This window comes from Hermetia illucens, chromosome 1 (genome assembly GCF_905115235.1).
Source record: "Hermetia illucens chromosome 1, iHerIll2.2.curated.20191125, whole genome shotgun sequence".
NCBI lineage: Eukaryota > Metazoa > Arthropoda > Insecta > Diptera > Stratiomyidae > Hermetia > Hermetia illucens.
This window is the reverse complement of record NC_051849.1, coordinates 180,337,251-180,360,413: the sequence shown is the minus strand read 5'-3', so window position 1 is coordinate 180,360,413 and position 23,163 is coordinate 180,337,251. Positions and strand designations below refer to the sequence as shown.

The following is a 23,163-nucleotide window of genomic DNA, read 5'->3' as shown; positions in this document are numbered from 1 at the left end:
TCAAACACTTCAGAAGTTGCATATTAAACTAAACTCTTTCACCCTCTGGAACCTGATACGAAATAACACACCACTTCCAAGCATTACTCCAATAGTAAGCAAAAATCTTCTATTTTGAAGTATTCTTAAAGTGTAAGAGATTGCGGATGGAAGGTTAGTGGGTATGTTCCAAAATACAGTTAGCGGAGGGAATCCTGTTAAATGTCTGGAAAGCGTCAAAATTAGTGACTTTGAAAAAATCGACGGAATTTTATTATTTTATTTTATTATGCAAACAAGATAAATTTATTTCCAGCCACATCTCCACGTTACAAATAGATCCTACCAAAACATCGTCTATCACCGATGCTGGCATTTTTCTATTGTTTTCGTTCATTTATCTAACGAAAGAAGCATTCAAATATTCAAAAATACCAACAGAACTGATGTTTTGAAGGGCAACATATAATTTATTTATAATAAGTAAAAATAATTGAATCCCATTGAAAATACGTAACGTTTCTGTTCAGGCTTTTACTTCCTGATTCAAAACAGCTGTAGACCCTTCTTTAGGGCATCCTTCTTCATTTGACCAATGGCTGTGATATGTTCTTTGTTCATATCGTTTTCATTCACGGAAATACAAAAAAGTCATAAGAGTAAATCAGGTGAATATAAAGACATAAGGAACACCACGTCATTTTTGACTAAAAACATACCAACATACCAACATCAAAATTAGCTGCAAAATTAGCCTGGTGCTAAAAACCGATTTTTTCTCACTGTAAGGCCAACCATTTCAAAACTTCACAGTACCTCGTTAACTGTTGTGTTTTGGGGCAGCTTTTTGGACAAGACGATTTGGCATCTTCTATAGGCTTCATTATTACATTGTTTCAGAATATTACATTAGGATCTTCCTCCGAAGCACAACACACTTTCACGAATTTCTCTGCATTGAACTGCAAGTCACTAAGAATAGCTCCAAACCATGATATATCATTGGTCCGACGTCGATTTTGCCAGTCAATTTCTAGGATTTTTTCGATATTTTTATTAATGTTGGTCATCAAAAGACACCGCAGGGAAGTTTGGCATCAATTGACATTTTTTGAAGCCATATTATCATCCTTATAGAGCGTCTGTAAAATTTGAAGATAGTTTTCTCGAGCAGGAAAGAGTATTTAACAGGAGCGCTCAATTCGCAAGAGTCAGCCACTACAAAAATAATAAATACACAAAACACTTATCATCAAAAACTCAGAAAAACTGAACATGGCATGAAAAACTATAGAATTCAATCTACTGATTAGGAAATATTTGTTCTACATACTCCAATCGGCACAAAGTGACACCACACCCCACCCCCTCAATAACGGAACTATGTGCTGCTAGTGAAGACTCGCTTCTTACTATATTGCCGTTTCATTGGCAAACTCTTATTAGCAAGTGTCATCGGGCCGAAAAAATATTTTCTGATATAAAACCTAGTTGTTGCGAAAAAGTTTTCTAGAAATGATATATTGAAATACCTATTCGTTTATTAGTGTTCAGAACATTGACCATCATTATTTACTACTGTTTTTCATTTTTCTGGTAAGTTTCGAATTCCCCATCACCCCACCTCCTGTGAAAGTACCCGCCCAAGCCAGTCTCAGAAATTCTCCTTTTTAAGAAAGAGACGGATTAGTCAAAACTAAATAGCCGAATATCAGGAGAATTTGTTTAAGTTTGCAGTCAAATCCCAACGGAGCGCTATAAGTCTTGACTTAGTTCGGAACTGTGGAGATGTACCCTGGTCCATGATGACGTTCACGTGCCACATAGAAGTAAAGTGTCCAAGAAATTCGAACTTGAAAGTAGAATTCGCTAGAGTTGTTAGGATGCTTTTTTATCTCTATAGCTTCATAATGTTTTCGTGGGTAATATGCGACAGTTTTTGACAGTACCTAGGTCTTATCGAAGGAAAATTATTGCCCCGATACCAGTTTGTGTTCCTCTAGAGCTGACTCTGCGAAGCGATTGTGTTTCACATCGCTTTCGTGCTCCTTAATCCATTGCTCTGTCGTCCTATGGTCTGTATTTCAACAACTATGAAATCATTGCTCTACAGGATCATGTACGAGTATAGCTCAGTAGTTTCTGATCCGGAACCCATATGAGATACTCTGTTAAAGTCCCCAAATGCATTCAATGTAATTTCCCTTTCCTTCTTCTCCCCTTCATTTGATGTTTTAATAATAATAATGATAATCGCTAGCCCAACAATCCATATTGGATCAAAGCCTCTGTTAGGGCACTTCATTCAAGACCGTGACGGTACACTATGCCACACTGTAGGACGCAATGTGGTCAGCATTGCTCTCGTCTGGGGTTATTACCCTGATTTGATTCACGTACTCATTCACAGCTGAGTCGACTGGTATCCGACATCCAGTCACGATAACAAATCCCTCTGCCACCAGTGAGGTTTAAACCACGACTTCCCGCAGCCACAGTCCAGCGTTCTAACCACTTGCGCCATCCGAATGTTTTAGTTAGCTAAAATATGAGTACATATTTTTTCAAAATGCAACATCTGTAGACCATTGGGTCATAAGATCTTTTCGGAAGTCAATGGACTTGGTCCTTAGGTTAAATGTCAAAATTGTCCCCTCAAAAACATTTGGCGCAGGTCAGTAGAGGAGAAGTACGGGCGTATCGGGAAGTCTTGGAGAGAGCTGAAGAGCATTTCAGCAGATCGCGTGCGATGGCACGTCGGTATGGTTGACGGATTATACCATACCATGGGTGAATACCATATATATTTTTGTATCATTCCCAATAGTCTTATCATACCTGCTCCAGTCAGCTCTTCATCCGCTCGCCTATCATTTTTGCCTTTCAATTGCTTCTATCATTTCGCTTTTTAAATAGTAATTATTGCTAAAGTCTTGAGTTTTTCATCTCGATTTATCCATCCCTTCCGATACCTTTCACTTCTTACGATGCTTTTTTAGTTTCGTGTTACGTGCCTTCCTCTATATCAATTGCAACACTGGCTTCCAAAAATGCACGTATGTGTTAGATTCATCGATTTTATAACTTAGTTAGCCACTACTATTTTCAAGTCATTAAACGGGTTGCACCTTGTTGCTTGTTTTCACCTCGGTCCTCCAAGAACCAATAATCACTATCATCGCTTTCCGCCCCTTTGGAATTCTTTGCTTGAAGTTTTCTGCTCGATGTTTTCCTATTTCTTCGCACTTTCCAGTTTCTAGCTTGTCATCTTACAAATAGTTACTTCTGGAAATTTCCATCTTCCCGAGTGGCTGCCTCCTGAGATTTCAGAACCTGCTTCATGGCCTTCTCATGCCGTCTTCTCTCTGTTCTCTTTTTCATACAATGGCTTTTCAACCTCCTACACTACAGTTTCGACTTATCTCAACAAATCTTTCGTCAAAGAATCCTCGGGCTAATTTCTAATTCTGTCTACTGTTCTGCTACTTCTTGAATGTCGTCTTCTTATTCTTCGGGCACATTCTGCCTGCTCCTTTTCTTCCATTTTCCCGTTTACTCATAACCGAACAAAAACAACGTTGGAAAGATATGCCAATTGAATACTTCTCGACGTTTCGTAGAAACATGGTCAAATTTTCACATTGGTTGATAGGTAAGAATCAAATATGGATCTATCACTTCGCATCAAAAGCGGTCAAAGAAATAGACTAATCGGCTCAGAAGACAAAGACAGATTGATGAATTTTCCTGGTTGCAAAAAAGAAAGTATTCTCTCATCAAGACAATCTCTGTTCACCCCTTTTTTTCACAGTGCCTAAAATCAATTAAAGTATGAATTGCTTCTTCGCGGACTTTATCACCCAATTTTGTTCCCTAAGATCGTTTATTTTTAAGGGTTTTTGAAAAACAAAACTTTATTAAAATTGGGTTACTATTTGTCTGTCTGTCTGTCCTTTTTAATTGCTAGAAAGTGGAAAAATTCAGAATCTACCGTTGACCCCGGGTGTGCAATATCTTCACTCACTAAAACTATCTCCTCCTCCTATTAAGTCGCGTTATTATCTTTTATCCTCTCCTTCCCCAGAATATTATGGATTGTTTTTATGAATTTTTTGCAACGCTTTACTAGTTATTTTCAAAGCTGTGACAATAGCCCCCGATGATAGTCTCCAACTCCGCCCTATGCGTAGCCAAAGCCGGGAATTTAAAAGTAACATGTTCCACATCCTCCAGAATCATCTCGAATATCGGGCATATGCGTAATACCCTATATGTCCGCTTATACAACTAGATCAAAAAACTTTCCCATGTCATCGTTTAAACCACTCTGAAATATCTGGGATAATTATGTAGGTCCAGCGTTCTTTTGATTCATCGTCTCATCTCTTCTGCCACTATTTCGATTTGTTCCCAAAGGAGAGCTGCATAAAACAAGGTCGAACTAAAAACTCTAAAAACTTTACTTCGCAACATTCTTTCAAGCATTGTACTTACTCCAGAAGTTTTGTTGTTAAATCTCAAGATGTAGCTTGAAGCCATTGGAGCGCCGGTAGTGAAATTATGGTAGTTTGTTTTATGGAGGTTTTCTTTCTTCAGTTTGTAATTAGAATGATTTCAGTTTTATGCTCTGTGAGTACAAAACAAACGCTCTCAAGCCTAGTTGGTTGTCCGATATGACTTAGGTCCATTATCCAAATCGGCAAATTTCGCTCCTAGGCTTCAAAATATTCTCCATCCCGATATCAATTCAGACAAAGTTAGTATCAATATATTAATACATTTTACAAATTTACTGCAAATCCTTTTATAACCATAGAATTTTCCAATAATATAGGGCATACGTATGGAGCACCATACTGAAAAGTTTGATGAAAATCGAACTAAGTATTATCAACAACGTGATATTAGGTAAAATTCACCTCTTTCGCGGAAATCACTGAACCAAACATAAAATGTCGGTATAACATTAAAGTGAATAGTCGAACATATTTAATGTATATACGCTGCAAAGTGCGCACAAATGGAACCATGGTTACCCCAAGTATTTTTACATAAATCCACAAAACCTTTCACACCTGAAACGACGAGCTTCCAGTTCCCGACGTGTTTTAAAGTTGAGTCCTTTCGGGACTTACCTCGTAAGAGAGAAGGTCCGAATTTAAACATGTTTCCCATTTTCGCCCAGATCGGTAAAATTTTTATTTAAAGTAGGTACATTCATATCGGTTAAAAACTATTGGAAAAAGGGTACTGGATGAACTGAGCCAAAGGTAAGGGCTGCCAGATATAATGCTTATAAGGACAGTAGTCAAATTAACTGAAAATTAAAATTCAACAGTTTCTCGTCGATCATTGAAAGGGGTCGTCAAGCCCGCAGACTAATGTAAAACCACTACTGTAGATAGTGAACCCCCCTGTTTGCTCAATGTTTGACTACTTAGTTTCGCGACGGCATCGAATGACATAGTTAAAAAATGGAATAATTTGTTAACTAATCTTCAACGATATTGACATTATGGAAAAAAATGTACAATCCATCTTCATCCAGATCGAGCAGGCGGTAGTTGGCGCGAGATCTCGGGCTGCACATTAATGAAAGCAAGACGAAGTACATGGTGGCAATGTCAACCTAAAGAAAAAAGAAGGGACAACATCAAATCGCACTGATCAAAAGAGAACACTAAAGATAGACCGTTGATAACTTCTCCTATCTAAGGTGGATAATCACAACCGATAACAGCTATAACGACGAAATCCACGCACGATTGTTGGCAGGCAACAGAGCCTATTTCAGCTTTGAAAAACTGCTTTGCCCAAAACGTCTCACCATAGGGTCAAAGTTTTTACTATACAACACAATGATCTTCATGTAATGCTCGAGGACTTGGGTTCTTACCAAGAAAAGTTGCGAACTCTTGGCCGCCTAAAAATTGTTAGCCCCTATCGGAGGATGGACAATTCCGTAGCCTACATAGCAATGAAATTTATGAGCAATACTACGACCACCCAAGTGTGGATAAAATCTGGCTCAATAGGTTGTGGTGGGCGGAGCATTTACTCGGTATGGGTGAGGATGATCCAGCCCGAAAAGTCTATAAGGGCAATATCTATGGTAGACGGCGTAGACCAGAACGTCAGACAGCTTTTAGAGCGTTCCAATTGGTGTACCTCGGCGCAAAACTGGGACATACCGATTGTTGCCCCGTTGATGATGATGAATATTCAATTCCAGAGAAAAAAAGCAAAGTGAGCTGCGTTGCTTTCACTCGGTTCCACCTTAAAATGTCACTTAAAGCATCTCCTAATCGACCCCCTTCCCCTAAAAAACATACTAACACTCATAACTCATTTCCAGCCTCAAGGGATCGTGAATCCCTATTTCTTCATTTATACAACCAGCAAAGTTTTTAAATAAATCATTTTCTTTCTCTTTACAGAAAAACGAGTTAATCGGCTGAAAAGCCGAGTAGACACGACGTGGCGGTACCGTGTGTAAATATTTAGCAACTGTAACTTACTCTCCAAAAATGGCAAAATCAAGTCAATATTTATCAAGTCGACAGGTGCAATATAGTTGTAGCCGCAGCAAATATTGGCTATCCTTTGTATTAATCCTTTTAGCAACTGTTAGTACAATTCATGCACAATGTCCATGGCAACGAGAAATTCCAGACTTGCAAACGTCCTGTCTATGCGCATACAATTTAGGACATGAATTATCAGTGCAATGTGATCAAGTAAGTTTCAGTATTCATTTTACAAAAGGCATAAATATAAAATAGGAAAGGATATTGGGGTGTTCTTATCTTCAACTACTAACTCCGATGTTCATGCATATGTCCTTCGTTCCAGGTCAATTTTCCAGTTCTAATCGATGCCTTAAATCGTTACGCCAAAAACACTCCAATCGATTTACTCTACATTAACAATTCAACAATTGAGAAACTTGAAAACGATGTTTTCGCCAATCTTCAACTACACAATGTCCAATTGAGTAGCTGCAAGATAAAACAAATACAAGATACTAGTTTTAAGGGGCAAGAGAACTTGCTAAAAAATTTAAATCTTCAAGACAACTTACTTGAAGAAGTTCCTATCAAGGCACTGCGCACACTATCCATATTAAATCTGCTAGATTTATCCAAAAATAGAATAACATGGATACCAGATAACGCCTTTGAAGGACTAGAGAAGCTGTCGACTCTGAAATTGAATGATAACAACGTTACGCTATCACCCAACGCATTTCGTGGATTAGAGGAAAGTTTGAAAAATTTGAATCTGAAAGGAACTCGTCAGAAACGTGTCCCTGAATCTGTTCGCGGATTGAAATTGTTAGCATTCTTAGATCTATCACAGAACGGAATACGTGAATTGCCGGGACCAGGTGGCGTTCGAACTTTCGAAGGACTCGATTCGTTAACTGCCTTAAATTTAGAGCGAAATTTAATACAAAATTTAGGAGAGAATGCATTCACGGGTGTTCGTAAATCGTTGAGTTCTTTGAGTCTTTTAAATAATTTACTATCCGAGTTTCCTGTTGGTGCTATTCATCCCTTGCGAGAATTGCGTGTTCTCGATATTGGTTTCAATTTACTCACGGCACTGCCAGATGTTGCTTTCCGTGGAAATCCAAGTTTAACCCTGTTAGCCTTAGATGGAAATCCATTACCTACTGTTCCTGAGAAGGCATTGTTGCATTTAAATCAGACTTTGCGTGGATTATCATTAGGTGGCCGGTTCTTACACTGTGACTGTAAGTTAAAATGGGTCGCCAATTGGATACGTAATGGTGATTTACAGGTGAGTCAATTCGCTCTGTTTAGTCACAGAACTGACGTCATAAATAAAATCATTTCTATTTTTCTTGCCAATTAAATAGGTGACATCTCGCGAACGTAATCCACAATTCTGCGGCACACCATCCCGATTCAGGGATCGTGGTTTCTACTCAATTCAACCAGACGAATTGACCTGCCCCGAATCTGATGTAGACTTAAATGGACCCGTAGGCCTGGTTGATTCTCTGATTCCTACAAAACGAACATCGGCAGCACCATCCACAACAGCTGCCTCGTCGACCACAACAGAAGCTCCAACGCAATCAACAACTGCCACTACAACAACTAAGAAAGCTACCCAATCTACGACACAAGCACCCATTGAAGAAAGTTCAACAGTTTCAGCGGTACCAATTTCAACCACAAAAGTAACAACAACAAAAGCACCACCAACCCCACCAAAAACGCAACCCCCTACAGCAACAGTAGTAGTTACAACGCTGAACCCAAGCACGGTATGTATGGTTGATGACTTTTTTCAATAAAAGGAAAGCAGTGAGAGAAAAGTGTGATCCTTGGACGGAAGTCTGGCTTGAATTTTTTCCAAGTTCGAAATCATTCATGATGTGTAATGTTCCTGGAGCTTTCGGGCCCACTCAAACGCTTGCTTCTGAGGATATCAAAGTGGATACAAGAAACGACCCCATACTATATACATTAGCCAGACCTTCTCTGCAACCCTAGTTTCAATTAGTTAAAATCACATGACGTTCCAGTTTTTCCTGCGATACAACGCCACGTTAAAAGCTAACGGAAAAATATGAAGGCAATAGGCAAACAGGATGTAATTCAATTGAAAACTTGCTGAATTTTCATTAGCTTGCAAACAAAAACGCAACGAATGATTTCGGCAACTGAACACACTTTTTTATCACTTCTAATCCGACTAGAAACCCTACTATGTATGCAAATATTAATCAACATTTAATCCTCTCGACTAACCATTTTTTCGCCTCTACATCGTATCCTCAACAATTTTCGAAAATCCAGCTCAAAACGGCCGCCACTCAGCATCAATCCCCCAGTAAAACTCAATCGACGTGGCGTCAAAACAATTCGCCTCACAAGCAACAACGTCCACCTCTAGTTCTTGGCTTCCCACCTCAACGTGGCACTCGTATCGATGATGCCAACGAAGTACAGGTGAAAAACGCATTCCGTCAGGATAGCTCCGTAATCATACAATGGGATTCGGATACGGCCAATATATTAGGATTCCGCGTTGTTTACCGTTTGTTCGGTGAAAAAACTTTCAAACAAGGACCACCACTAGAGGCAAGCGAGCGAGAGTTCAAAATCAAAAATGTCCCAGGACAGGAGTGTATCGTTGTTTGTGTTATATCGCTGGAGGAATTGAATGTTACACCCGACAATGTTCCGTACTCACAATGCCGTGAAGTGAGAACCTCGTCATCGCAAACGTCCAATATGGATAAGATTACGATAGCAGCCAGTGCAGCGATCTGTGGAACGATTATTGTTGCAGTTATTGTGTTTTTGGCAGCAAGCAGGTATGTACAATTTTGAATTTGATAGCATTTTGCAGGAAGGATGGTTATGATTCCATTTGTGTTTCCAATTATATTTCCCAATAAACTGAAATAGTTGCTAGGAAATGGAAAACAATACAAATCCTTTTTCAGAATACAACGGAATTCAATAGTAAATTCGGTAAATATCTATTGGTTTTATCAATCTAATTTTATAGATCCTTTTCGTACCTTTTGTTAGATAAGCTTTTTCCCGTCGCTCTAATTTTATATTGGAATCGCGCTAACCATCTAGTAAATTGACACATATTAGTTCTCCCAATTTAGACCAGGATTCGGCACCAGATTATGGTCATCTCACTACACAATCAAGACGATCTATTAGACTCCATAATCAATATGTAGGTAGAATACCCACCTTTGTATCTGTTTTGATTCGAATTTTGAAAGTAGACGAAGGATACCACATTAGACACTGTTAGATACCATAGTTGAAGTCCGGAGAAAATTTGGTCGTCGGTGATTTCGGAACTATCTATCCAATTCGTCATTTCTCTGGAAGTATGAGCACACTAACGGAGAGGACAATTGTTTCCCGAACTACAGCTACGCTAGAAGAGAGCACTCTGAAGAAAAGAATAATTGGTTCCCGAAATACAATACAAGAACGGAAATTTCTTTCTCTCAGGAGTTGACTCTTGAGCCCATAACTTTGTATTAAAGATAGAATGGTCCACTTCGACAGCTATTCCCCATCTTGCATTTCAGAATAACTGTCGATCCCTTCCTTACGTCTAGTTCAAATTCCAGGTAGACAGCAGCAAGGCATAGTGTAGTAGCCACGCACCTTTCGTGACTATGGATATACTTCCCCTTAAGAAGTATGTAATGTTCCTCGGCTATTCCGCGCCCAATATCCATATTTTCTGAGGTACCTTCGTTAAGTGCAATGATAGCAAGGGGAAAGGGAAAGCTACCGCCCTATTCAACGTCTTGTTACGTAGAAACCACCAATTATTGCATATTTAGAAAGACCAGATGATCATTAGGTACCACCAGACTTATCCAACGCTGGTCGTTCCTATTCCACCAAATTCGCTTCAGCAAGAAGTTCTACTGAGAAACAAATGAAAAATAATAATTTCAAATACGACTTAGTTCCATGAAAGGACTGCACTGAAACTAAACATGGACCACGACAAGTTGCTAGTCTGTGGTCCTCAATAACACTGAATAACGTACCAAACCCAGGTAGTCAACACAAATACAGTAGAATCCCGATAATTCGTACATCGATTATTCGTATTTCAGGTTAATTGGTCCAAATTTGCTAGTTCCCATAGTCAAATTTCTTTATTTTGCACTACCAATAATTGGTTAACCCGATATTTCTTACCAAATCGTCAATTTCTTGACCATACGAATTATAGGAATTCTTCTGTACAAGGTTGCTTCCTAATTCGCTAGCACTATCACTTAGGAAAATTAATTAAATCATGAGTAATCAGCACCAATTTTGTCGCATTATAACATACTGACGACATCAAAATAGATAAGATCAATCCTCCACGATTGTCAGGAGAACTCGCCCAGCAAAGCTGTTTTTCAGATTTTGAAAATCAGCGCTTGGTAATAATAAAAGGAGGAGCCATGGGAATTGTCATATGCAGTAAAAACATTGAACGATGCTTCAATTGCTAGCAGGTTGTCTTGAGTAGGGAGAAACGTTATCAATTTAGTGCCCTCTGGAACAGAGTTACTCTTGGAATTAAGCAATACACCATTAAATCTGTTCGAATCTGCAAGGATTCACACAGCCATATAGAGGAACTTATCTTATGCAAGCAGGCGAAAATGTTCTTGAAAGGAACCGAGGCAGTTAGAGCGGAATTTTTATTGCCTTTGAGATCTACAAGAAAACGGATTAGCTGCATATGAAATGTTGGGCCGTCTGAACTTCATTCATCCCAACCTCCTCTAAGGGCTAGTATAGAACCTCGATAAGAGCCCTAGTAGAACTCCCTCTCTCTGACGAGATTTTATACTAGCGCTTAGAGGAGATTGGGATGAAGGAAATGCAGACGGCCCAGCATTTCAGCTACCCCTTTTTCTTATAGCTCAGATGAAGATACCTAGGAAATATTACCTTTAATGAAAAATCTGCATACTCTCTGTCACTAGAAGACTTCCTAATATTCGCAAAAGACTGCATCTTATCAGAAAACTATCAAAATAATCACTGGTGGGGCTCATAATTGACACTTGAGTGCTTCCACTATTTACTCAGCAAGCCTATCTACATACCATCCTCTCGCTGCGAAACAACCTATCAGCAGCATTTTCTAGTATATGATCAGAATCCTACCGCAGACTAAGCATCGACCAAAATGTCCTTCATCGTAAACTGCAAAATAAATTCCAGCTCACGAAATTGATAAGTTACGTGATATGTTATTTGTAGCTTTGTGATCCGCCAGAGTAGTGATACGCCATTCTTCCACGATACAACAACTTACAAGGGAACCAGTCTTGAAACCCTGGACTACCGAAAATTGCGATTACCCCCTCAGTAAGACCGCAACAAGCAAATAGAAATTAAACGACTGGATCATGCGCGTAAAGCCAAATTAAACTAACCAGAGCAATATAATCCACGACGAATTACACTCTGGTATAAAACCCCTTCAATTTGAGAAATTATGAGGCATAGTCTGGAATTCTCACTGTCCTTGTCTTCTCTGGATCTAATTGCTTTTGATATATCCCTTAATTGAAAAATTGATTACAGACGTTTGGAGAAAAACTGAAGTTGAATAGTTGGGAATGGGAAAACTCAAAAATTTTACAGCTGGATAGTTTCTGATATATTAGTAGTAGCTAGTTTTCAATATTATCATCTTATCTTTTGTTGCATCATCTATAATACTTACGTCACGTTTATAACTACTGAATGTGATACCATCTGAGGAGTTATTCTTCGATAATTTTTAAGTAAATTAGAGAAAAGAAACCAAAATCAGTAGATGCATCCTAATTGCGTACAATAACTAGCGTGTAGTCTTCAGAAGGACAATGACCGAATTATCATATTTTATTTAGGACGAAGAACTACTGAGTTTAAGGCCAATAAAGAATTTTGGTCCAGCAATGTTACAAGTAAAATCTAAATCTGAAACTCAGTTTGAAGGTCACCCTATTAGCATTTATCCATTTCGACGTCAACTAACGCGCCACCAGTTTAACTACAGTAGCCAGTCTTAAGCGTAGCATAGGGAACTACGTGGCAGCCTAAGACACAAATGGTCACTTGGTATTTGACGTGCTATCAATGAAGGTGGCTTCACACCTCACTTGGAAATTTTAACAAACTAGACATACTGTTAACGGCTTCAGCACAACCAAACTAATCACTCATGCGTGCTACTCGAATCGTGTAATCGGGCTCCTATGAGAATGAAAAGTGCTTCCAACCAGACATGCTCTCCCTGAAAATACTAATCGTTCCACTTCAACTTACACTGAATATGATACGTCTCCGACCATTTCATTTGTAGAGCAACGCCTAGTGTCGCTTCTGAGCTTGCTTGTTCGAGAATACCTTCGGAAAAAGCACAAATATTCTACACTCAATGAAGGGCCAGGTGAGCCTAAAGGAAACCAGCAGTTCAGCCGAATACGAGAGACACCGTCCAAGGTTCGTAATTCGTCTTGTCACTGAAAGTTCATTCAAATTTGCTTGGCGAAATAACACAGGTAGTAATGATGTGTCTCTGAAAATAGTCTCTCTTTGATGAATCCTTGGAAAAAAGTTGTTGTCTGCCACTCGGGAGAGCATTTATTTTTTAGTTATTTTATTTAAGAGCCGATAACTTCTCTTATATGATATAATTCCCCGGAAAAAGGTCATTCATAGTTATTTGCCATAATTTTGTAAGTTGGATTCAGTCATGATAGAAACCACGTGCGAAGTTTTACTCAGAATAGCCAATGAATTGAAGTTTAGAGACTTCGACGAGCCGACCCCGCTTGTAAACAGGACAAAGGATGAATAAAAATAAGAAGCAGAGTCAGCTAGGGGGCCTTGGGTTTATACGAGTCCTGTCCTCTTTTACGATAAGCCGAAATTCGACCTTTCGACAAAATATTTTCCTTGTAAATTTCCACTTGTCAATAAGAAGGTATAAGCAGATGAAAAAGGGCAAACCTCTTCTTGGAAAGCTTCTTTGATTGCTATTTGACGATACAGTGTACGAACTGGTTTGAAAACAAAACACTAACTCCGTGGTATGAACAGAAAACCCTAAACAGAAGCTTCGGTGGAGAGTACATTACTCCAATCAGGATTAATATTTTCCTATTCTAGAGAGTCGTACGGAAGCATGTCTTTCAAACAACCATGGTTTCTTCAAGGTACCTTACCATTTGACATTCTTTGCATACAAATATTTACAAATAATAAAGTGCGATACTTCTAGTCTGTTTTGCTTAAATTTTCCTTGTGCTTGGCGCAACGAGGAGCCGAAGTTCCGCAAAACAAAACCACGATCAATTTTTCATCCTTTTTTGCTCTTTAAACTGTTGTATTCACTTCTTGGAAAGCGCTCTGGATTTTTATGTCAATTTTTGGCCCTGTGTGCAAGGAAATGCGGTTTTGAAACGTTTCGCACCTTAGATTATAGGTAAATTCGCGTCCCCCGAAATTGGTGCTTGATATAAGTAAATAGCCTTTACGATTTGGCGTTATCCAGCAAATTTGCTTATTTTAAGGCAAAATAAACTGCTGACCCTAGGAAGCACCTAAAGTGACTTCATGCCAGAATGTTGCGCTTAGATACCTTGAATGCGCTAAATGAATTCATGGAAGCATATCCATATTCATCAAATTGAATGACAGACCAATGATCCCGGAAGTTGGTATCACTCCATTATGGCGAATAGATGCCCCCTGATTACTGCTTTTTTTGCAGTTGGAATACAATAATTCAGCATAATTTGAGGATACAGCATCAACAATTTTCAGTAACTCTACTTAGCACCCCTGATGGATTTTGAGGCCATCTAGTTCACTTCAGTCGGGAAAATGTAAGCTTGAAGCTTCAGGTATAAAAGGCTTTGTGTTACCCTATGTGAGGATCATAACGCAGTTCTCCATTGACTGATAGCATTGACTCGAGATATTTAAATCGCTCAGTTCTGTTAGCGGCAGCGACCTGCCCAGAAATGAGCGATTTAAATATCTCGCGCCAATGCTATCAGCCAATGGAGAACTATGCTATTGCAAAATTTAGTAGTCCTAGGATCCCCTTAGGTTCATCATTAGGTTTTTCAGTAAATTTCTAAAAGTTGGTAATATACTATTAGTAACTCTATTTGAGCAGATATCAGAAGAGAGAAATATAAGCGCGCATTCCTGATTTTTTAGGATTGGGTAGTTTCCGAAAATGAGTCCTGTCTCACTTTAAGTGTGTGCGATTTGACTCCTTACTGGCGCACTTTGCAATTCACGTCGAAACTAACATCAGTGTCGGAAAATACTAACCGAGACCTTTCATGTGATACTCTACACGACTATATCCAGTGAATAAAATTGTTAAATCCCTTATTGCACGTATGGGGAGCTCTCCTTTAAACTCCACCTAAATTTATGTGACTCATTGTTTGCGAGGGATTTCATAGTTCCCATCTGTCCACCAAATTTATTATTAGGGCAGTTTTTTATAAGAATTTAACTGGGACAATGCCATCGGAATGCTTAAGACAACTGAAGACGGAAGACGACCCTCAAAATAGTCAACTTTAACAAAATCAAACGGGATATTAGCGCTAATAAATCCCTCTCAGATATGATGACCCAGACCCATATAATGGCAAGGATCACGCTGGGATATCCGCAGTACGAAAATACTGTACACTATGTCATGTACGATACGAGTGGTTCTAAAAATGGCATTTTTCAACGGAAGAAAGAATTAGAAATCAGCCAAATATTTCGAAATCTTAGATAACTTACAGACAATGTATAAGCACATAAGGAAGCCAGAGATTTTGAAGCTCGAAAAATGGACCTAAACGGCAAGTCCTGGCATCGTGAATCTTAGTAGTTGCTATTTAAGGTTGTTGGGTATGTTTCGGAAAAACTGAGGGGGTAAGCTTCAATCCCTGCTATAAACAGCCGAAACCAGCCTCACCAACGATAATGTGATTCGTCTGCCTATTTTACTGAACTTTGAATCAGTGTTGTGATGATAATACAAATACTTAACTTTCAAATAAGAACACAAGCATAGCAAAAGGAAATGAACTTTTGCAACATGTTCAAATTGAATAAGAAAAAGTGCCAAGAAATACCATGCAAGGCTTCCCCAACAAAAACATAAGAACAAACGAGTCAAAAATGAAAACAATACTGGTAGCTACACCTTGTACATGAAGATCCAGAACGTTTAACGTGAGCACCTGGCATATAGGCATAATCCCACGGTCCTCTTCGAACATAGATTTATTGACAATCACAATCAGCACCCGGCGCGCAGGCTCATACCAGTGTATGCGAGGCTTATCTAGCACCTCTGCCACAACTAAGAGTATGTCGCCCGAATTATAGAGCGCAACTGCACGCTTGGGTCCACAACTAGCTCTGTCCACGATATGGGTGTAACCGTAACCACCACGAAACTCGTGATACCAGATAAACTCCGGTTAAGCTACGTTGGAAGAGCTACTTCAGAAGAGTCCCATTGCAGACTCGGGTCTGATCGCCCCCTCAAGTATGGACAGCACAGACAACGTTATATAAGTAGTTTATGCTCCCAGAATAAATCACAAATACTTCCTACTACGCAGCTACTTCCAAAAAACTGAGAAAAAGGATATTTTGCGTGCAACCGAAGATCGCCAGTACTTGAGTGCTTCATCGTGGCAAATCTTTCACGAGCTCCTGGCGAAGTATAACTTGGAAAAGCTGTTCTAACCTCCATACAATCCCAACTTTATCACAGTGATCTTTTTTTTGTTTTCACTATTTTTGCGGCATGCATCTAACCTGCCATAATAACTAGTCTAGGTTTCCGTCAAGGTAGCACAAACATGCGTACCGCGCCTAGGATTGAATCTGAAATATGTCCCCATAATTTGCCTTCGTATTGAATAAAAGTGATTCTTTTCGTGTATTCACTGCAATCAGGAAACCCATGTCATCTTGGCATTTGAATGCAAAGCATGTAAACATGTAAAGGTCAATGGAAAAATAGACCCAGTTGAAAATTTTGTCATTTAAAGAGAAAAAACCAACTGGACTTGGGATGAGAAAAATAAAGAAAGACAATTATGAGACAATCATTTCTAATATTTACAGAAAAAGAGGTGGGACTTTATCTAAGCACCGGTTATTGGGAGCTCTAAAGAGAAATGAAGCTTATGATAACATTCTCTTGACACAGTGCGTTAAGCTAAAAACATGTTTTACTTGCGGTTTCGTCTAGGGCAGAAGCAACTCATCAAACGCTCCTCTGCCCTGAGAGCAGCGTAACCGAAGTGGTTACAAGGTGGCGCCTTGTAAAATTCAGGCCTAAGCTGGCCGTGGCTAAACTAGACTTTTGTTTGAGAATCGAGGGATTAATAAACCGCAGGTCATATACTTTTTGCGACTTGGGTGCTTGCCCAAAAATGAGGGTGCCGTAGACCGCAACCCTGGAAGTATGTTCCAATTGGTCCGGTCCGCCATTAAGTGGATGTCGGACTTAGGAATATCTCAATTCTCAAACAAAAGTCATGTTTTACCTAATTTCTATCACATTTCAGAAAGTTGATGGAACCATTTATAATATAAGGAAAGTGAAGGACAATATTTTAACCTTATACGATGACCATCAAAGCTTCAATTTGACGCTGAGTTCGAAATATATCTTTTGGTAACACTGATTTCAACTTCAATAAATAGAAGAGAAAAGTGAAGAATTTCCTTAATAATAACAGTAAATACGAATCAGTTCTCCGGCTAAAATATTCCTCAAAGCTACTTCTTTTTTAAGCAAAAAAATATAACCAAAAAACAAGTGGAAAAGGTCGCTTTCGATTCCAGCATAAAGTTGAACAGTTTTAGTTTTCATATTTCCGAATTTCTGGGGTCCATTCATGTTTAAATTTACCCCACGCTGGCCTTTTCAGTATCTTCGTAGTTTGATAGTTCATAAAATAAACAAAAGTTTAAAAAACAACGAACCGTTCACAAATCTCACTAATCCCACTTTGATAACACCGAAATATATCTTCAATTTCCGCACACTAAAATATCTAGTAAATTCCTCATCCGTCCTATAATCAGGTTTGCGGTAAACCTAAAATAATTAACCATCTTCCTGCAATGTGTATTTATATTTCATTAATATTATCCACAAATTGACCAAATATCAGAACAACAAAATTCATTAACACAAACCACAAACATTCCTCCTTCCTCCCCATTTCAATTGCAAATTAATTCCAGAAGACGTTCCCGTAAGCTTCAAGCTCTCAACTCGCAGCAAAAGAGTCCGTTACCGATGGGAGGTCTACCAGTAAATTGTTGTGGCCCAACAGGAAGTCCAGGACCATTGGGATCGATTGCTACACTATCAGCATTCAACAATCACAAGGTAAGATACAGAACTCGATGTGGGGATTCGTTTTGAATATTTAAACAATGCACGGAGCTCAGGTGGAGAAAGTAAGTGAATAAATCGGAAATGAAATGTAAAAATTATACAAAACTCCAGAAGCACAGTGCAATTAATTTCTTCTGCTTAAATGAATGTGCCAACGAGTTTTTCTACACTATTCTTGTAAGAAATGGAAGCAATTAAACTGTCTGCGCTTTTAATGAAAAAATTCCTTGTTAAACCGGACAAGTTTTTGTCTCCTGGTATTCAGTAATAATTGGTCTTCCGTCTTGCAAAAAAATTCATCTACTCTTCTTAATTTAAACACTCAGAAGGATATCCTGGAGAAGCAACGACTTCCGCGATTTAATTCTCACGAAACATGCTTCGATTTAGTACTAAAATTGCATAATCATAAAATCTGTACATCCTTCATAAATTTTCGCTAGAATTCACCAGCAATACGTTTATTTGAATTTCCCTTGAAAATGCATTAAAAATAACCCCCAAGTCGCCGTAATTCCTATTGTCATTACGAACGATCTTGAATTCCCTTCTTAATTGCAATAAAATTTAAAAATTCTTCTCTTAATTGCAGGATTGGGATCAAGTGTCAGCGTATAGTGGTCGATCGATTCCTCGACCGAGAATTTACCCAATGGAAAATCAGGGAATTGCCGACGATTTAAGGAGTCATGCATCACATTTTTCTGGAATGGGAAAAGTCGGAAAAGCCAGGTATGTATTGACTAAGAAAATCTAAAAAAAGAGCGATAATGACGATAAGCGGATAGAATTACGACATCATCATCATCATCAATCATGAAGTCTTCATTTTAATGTTCTGATGTGGAGGGAAGTAGGTTGTAATAGTCTTGTTTGCTATTCGGTTTTGTAGTTCTTTCCCTAGTCATCGAACTGTTTCTTGCTGCATTTGTTATTTTTAATTATCGATTATTTGAAAGGATTTCACCATGGAGTCGTTCATTTCAGCTATGGGTTGGGATTTCATAAGAAATATGAAAGTGGGTCACAATCTGAAGGGAATAAATATTGAATCTGGAAGAAATTAGTCGAGAAAAAGTGGAATTACTTGCATTCCTGCAACACTAGATGGTTCAATTTCAAATGGCTACAATTTTGATAACTGGAGGAATATTTAAAATCCACACGGGACTATATCCGTCGCACGTAAATATCGGTCAATTTAAAGGAATAAATAAACTTATAAATAAAATGAAACATGACCCACAAGTTGCCTAAAATGTAGCCTTTATGTGCAAGTACTTCTGTTTTAGGCAGAAGCACCACATCACCTTCCAAACCAGCTTTATTTGTAAACATTTTATATTAAAGGACTGAGCTCCACAAACGGCTCACGAGAATCCTTGTGAGTTCTAAATCTGTCTCCAAGATTCGATTTTAAACCCACTCTGTACAACAATACAACTTACCAAATCTACACAACTGATCAAGGAACACCTTCTTCATTGCCTAGAATAGTACAAAAGCCAACAAATATTCTGGCTTAGGTCTATGAAAAACAAATTACAAATCTCATCTTATTCTTCAACAATAATTCTCTTCAAAGCCACTGAAAACTACTTAAACAAAACAATACTCAGGAAAATGGGTGCTTTCCCCTTATTTGGATTCCACAACAAAACCACATTCTAAATAGCCTCCTCCCAAAGTTTGATCGTTATTCTATTCAAGACAGCAAATTTCGATTCCAAAAACACGTCCTACATAATAACCCCAGCAAGGACGAGTATCTGGAGATTCACGCCCACCGAAATTCACTGTAATCTCTACATTCCTGCCTCTGTCTTATCTCCATGTACATAGGAGGGAGGAGCGTTTGCTGAGTCACAATAGCGAAGCTAGTCTTCCTCTAACTTGACTTTTTCCTAGTTGTCGGAGCTTTGTACAACTGCGTCCTCTTTTCATTAAATGTTTGCTATACTTTCGCATCTAAGATAGTTTTGGCGAATAGAACAACGAGGCAATTGTAACGTATAGCAACCGTCTATGCTATAAGACGCGCATAGGGTGTAGTCTGATTTTCTGAACAATACTGACAGAAAAAGTTCCGGAATTCTTCCAGAAAATACAAGATATTCATTAAAAACGAAATTTTCCTGTTCAAAGTAATTCCTATTGATTGTATGTAGTCCCCATTTCCAAAACAGGTAGATCGTTTGGGACCATTTCTGCAATAAGGAGCAACGACTTATCCGATAATGTTATGAGATGCATGGAGCATTACTTTAGTAGATGGTGTGACATCACATCACTTTCTAAGAAGAGTGATATGCCAAAGTACAAAGTAATATTACAAACATCAACATTTATGTTATATCGGACCAACAACGAATACTGCACTCAGCATATTCTTTATCAACAGAATAATGTTTGCCCTGCGCAACGAATGTGGCGTTAAATGTACGGCAGTACCAAGTAGGCATGAATGAAGAATATAAAAAATTTTCAAGAGAAGAAAAAAGAAAAAGATTCCCACATACTACATCCCACATTCAAAAAAACAGAGCACCGCGATTCCTACGAACGGGAATCACCTATCGCTTAGAAAGTATATGGATTTTCTATTATTAAGACACACAAACCTGAAATCATTTTTCCAGGTCAAAGTTAGCCAAAATATCAAAGAATCACAACACTAGCAGATTCGCAATCAATAGTTGGCAAAGGCACTCGACATCCACCCCCGCCACTTGCACTAGGAATAACGATGGGATATATTGCACGATAAATTTAAGCTTTACTCGGTGATGTTTAGTGATATCTTGTAATGTCTCTATACTGGGTAGCAATGCGGTTAAGTGATGTTGTAATGTTTGGTAATGTCTGGATCACGCTTGGTGATGGCAATGTGATAATACTATTTCAATTAATATCGCTTTTGAGATATTACATACACCACCACCCATTTTTACTCTAGCCACTACCTCCAAATATGAGCGACACATTCAGTAGTACAAGTACCACTACTCCAATATACGCAATCTTCAACTTTATTTCGATACACCAATATTCAACACCATCCTTAGAAGAGTTACTGTAGCAACGACTACTTTTAGTAAACACCCTCCAAGGATCGGGTTCCACGTTGACAGTGTTTATCTGCCTAAGATACCTTCCACAATCTTGGTCCCTTCTACGACGGGAAGCACAAAATGAAAGAGTATTTATTGCGTTGAAACGACAGTTTTTTCCAAAATATTTCAAAATTTAAATATTGAACATTATGTACAAGATGATACAACGCTAGATAGTAGTCTCAGCTATAAATAACGTATAAAAAAATCCGGAAGATGTCCTAAAATTCAACCGAGTGCAAAAATGTTAATTCCAAAAGCTAAAAAAAACAGTATCTATTGTACGAATTCCAGTAGCAAATACAGAGTCCCTTCAATATGTAGGAAGAAAGGAAGAAAAGGTGACAGCAACTACTCAATGTCAAACTGGATGTCCCACTGCCATGACAATTCCATGTAAAAGTAGATAATATTATGCATATGATGGGAATATTTGTAAATCGATGCTCTAGAAACTTTTCTTGTACAATCAAACAATTCTTTTTATGAAGTGCTACCAGTAGCTTCATGACCTGTATGAAGAAAATAGGATCAGCTTTTCTGTATTTACTCGAAGGAAGGTAGTCATCTTTCATCATTACAATGGTCGCTCGCATATGGCTTTGATGATTAGTTCCTTAAAAAGAAATAAATTCGTGTCAACCCTATAGGTCATTCTATTCGCAATGGTCTCACAGAAGGATAGTTCTCGATTAGCCTCTACGTATTTAAGTCACAATAACTTTAACCCTGCCGACCGAAAGAGTAGAATGCACTTTTAAAATCAAAGGCTAACACGGTGCAACACTTGTCAGAATTTGCTGCATCTATTTCCAAAGTTGTCCACAACGTATTTACAGAGTGTTGAGCTCACCGGAATTGATAGTTCGACTCCAACAGGCCTCTATAATAGTAAGCACCCCCCCCCCCCCACCCAATCCCGCTCAAACATATTCTCCATTGTATCCATCAAAGAGAAGAAACGACACCCAATGCTAAAAAATTATGTAGGCGACATTATTATAAAAACCCGGTCCTCCTGTGTCAGTAGACATGAAATATTTGAAAATTAAAGAAAAAGAAAAGAAAGGAAGAACTTAGCCTAAAAGCGATGTCCGTGTATCAAAAAGTGGACTGGGTTGCTAACCAAATGGCTCAACATCAATTGGATGTGGTTTCAGGACCCCTCTATCCTTAAACAAAGCAGCATCTGGCTCGGACCTAGCCTTCACTGCCAGTTTGATCTCATCAAAGGATGGAATGCTATTCAAACTGGATCGTTTTGGCCCTGATTTTTCCTCACAGTTCGTATTTATCGACAATAGGCACGGCAGTTATTGAGGTGAGCTGCCGATTACCTTATAATGATTTGAGCAGCAGTCAAAAAACCATCCCAGTTGCCCGAAGGCGACCAAGGGGACAAAGCTATTACAAAACCTAAAACATTGGCGACCGTGAAAGTCCATCCGCAAATACCGAAACTCCACTCCCCGTCACGCGCCTGCGCGTCTCTGCGCTAGCCAGGTTCGGGAACACAGGCGGTCCTTGAGGGCACATTAAACAGTCCTGTGTCATTTTACAAAACTTCACGTGCCATTTAACTATGCGTGGAACCACACCCAAATCTGAAATACAAATGAGGAATAACGCGCACACCTAGTAGAAAACACACGCAAAGTGAAAATGGAAAAAAATAAGGATTAAGAATATTTGCTTCAGAAAAAAAATGTTTAACCCACATATAAAGCAATAGAATCAAGTGTGCATAGAGCTCAGCCGGGAATAAAGTTAATAAAGTACTATTTCTTTATCGGACGTACCAAAACAAAGTTGGCAGCCGGAAAAGCCTATCTTCCATAGATTTATTTACGCACAGGTCCCAAGTTGGGCGAGTTTTTGAGCTCTTCCTTATCAGGACCACTTTACAAGCGGTTATAGCGCAAGCTCCTTTTATCCAAATTTATAAAAATATGAGAAACATCAATATTTCGATAGTTTTGTGGCGAACACAGTGTAATTTTTTGGATATTGATGCAATTTTCCGTACCAGTCGATTTTGCGGTGTTTCATATTACTCTACCGAATTTCGTCCAAATAACAGAGATACCGAAGGGCGAAG

The 23,163-nt window shown here is 38.7% G+C and overlaps 2 protein-coding genes across 6 annotated transcripts in view; one reads left to right on the top strand and one right to left on the bottom strand.

Moving 5' to 3' along the window:
* LOC119646844 (rab3 GTPase-activating protein catalytic subunit) overlaps positions 1-23,163 on the bottom strand; it is a 477,376-nt gene that overhangs the window by 411,200 nt on the left and 43,013 nt on the right. The window lies entirely within an intron of this gene.
* Positions 1-23,163, top strand: part of LOC119646843 (vasorin) — a 395,527-nt gene that overhangs the window by 367,938 nt on the left and 4,426 nt on the right. For 3 of the 5 annotated variants that reach the window (XM_038047464.1, XM_038047460.1, XM_038047461.1), the window contains 6 exons: positions 6,417-6,716; positions 6,832-7,782; positions 7,862-8,275; positions 8,811-9,331; positions 17,796-17,943; positions 18,545-18,684. In XM_038047464.1, coding sequence (XP_037903392.1) covers positions 6,507-6,716; positions 6,832-7,782; positions 7,862-8,275; positions 8,811-9,331; positions 17,796-17,943; positions 18,545-18,684 — 2,384 coding nt within the window. In that variant the 5' untranslated portion in view covers positions 6,417-6,506. The remainder of the gene's footprint in view (positions 1-6,416; positions 6,717-6,831; positions 7,783-7,861; positions 8,276-8,810; positions 9,332-17,795; positions 17,944-18,544; positions 18,685-23,163) is intronic. The other 2 variants (XM_038047465.1, XM_038047463.1) reach the window with 1 other exon arrangement.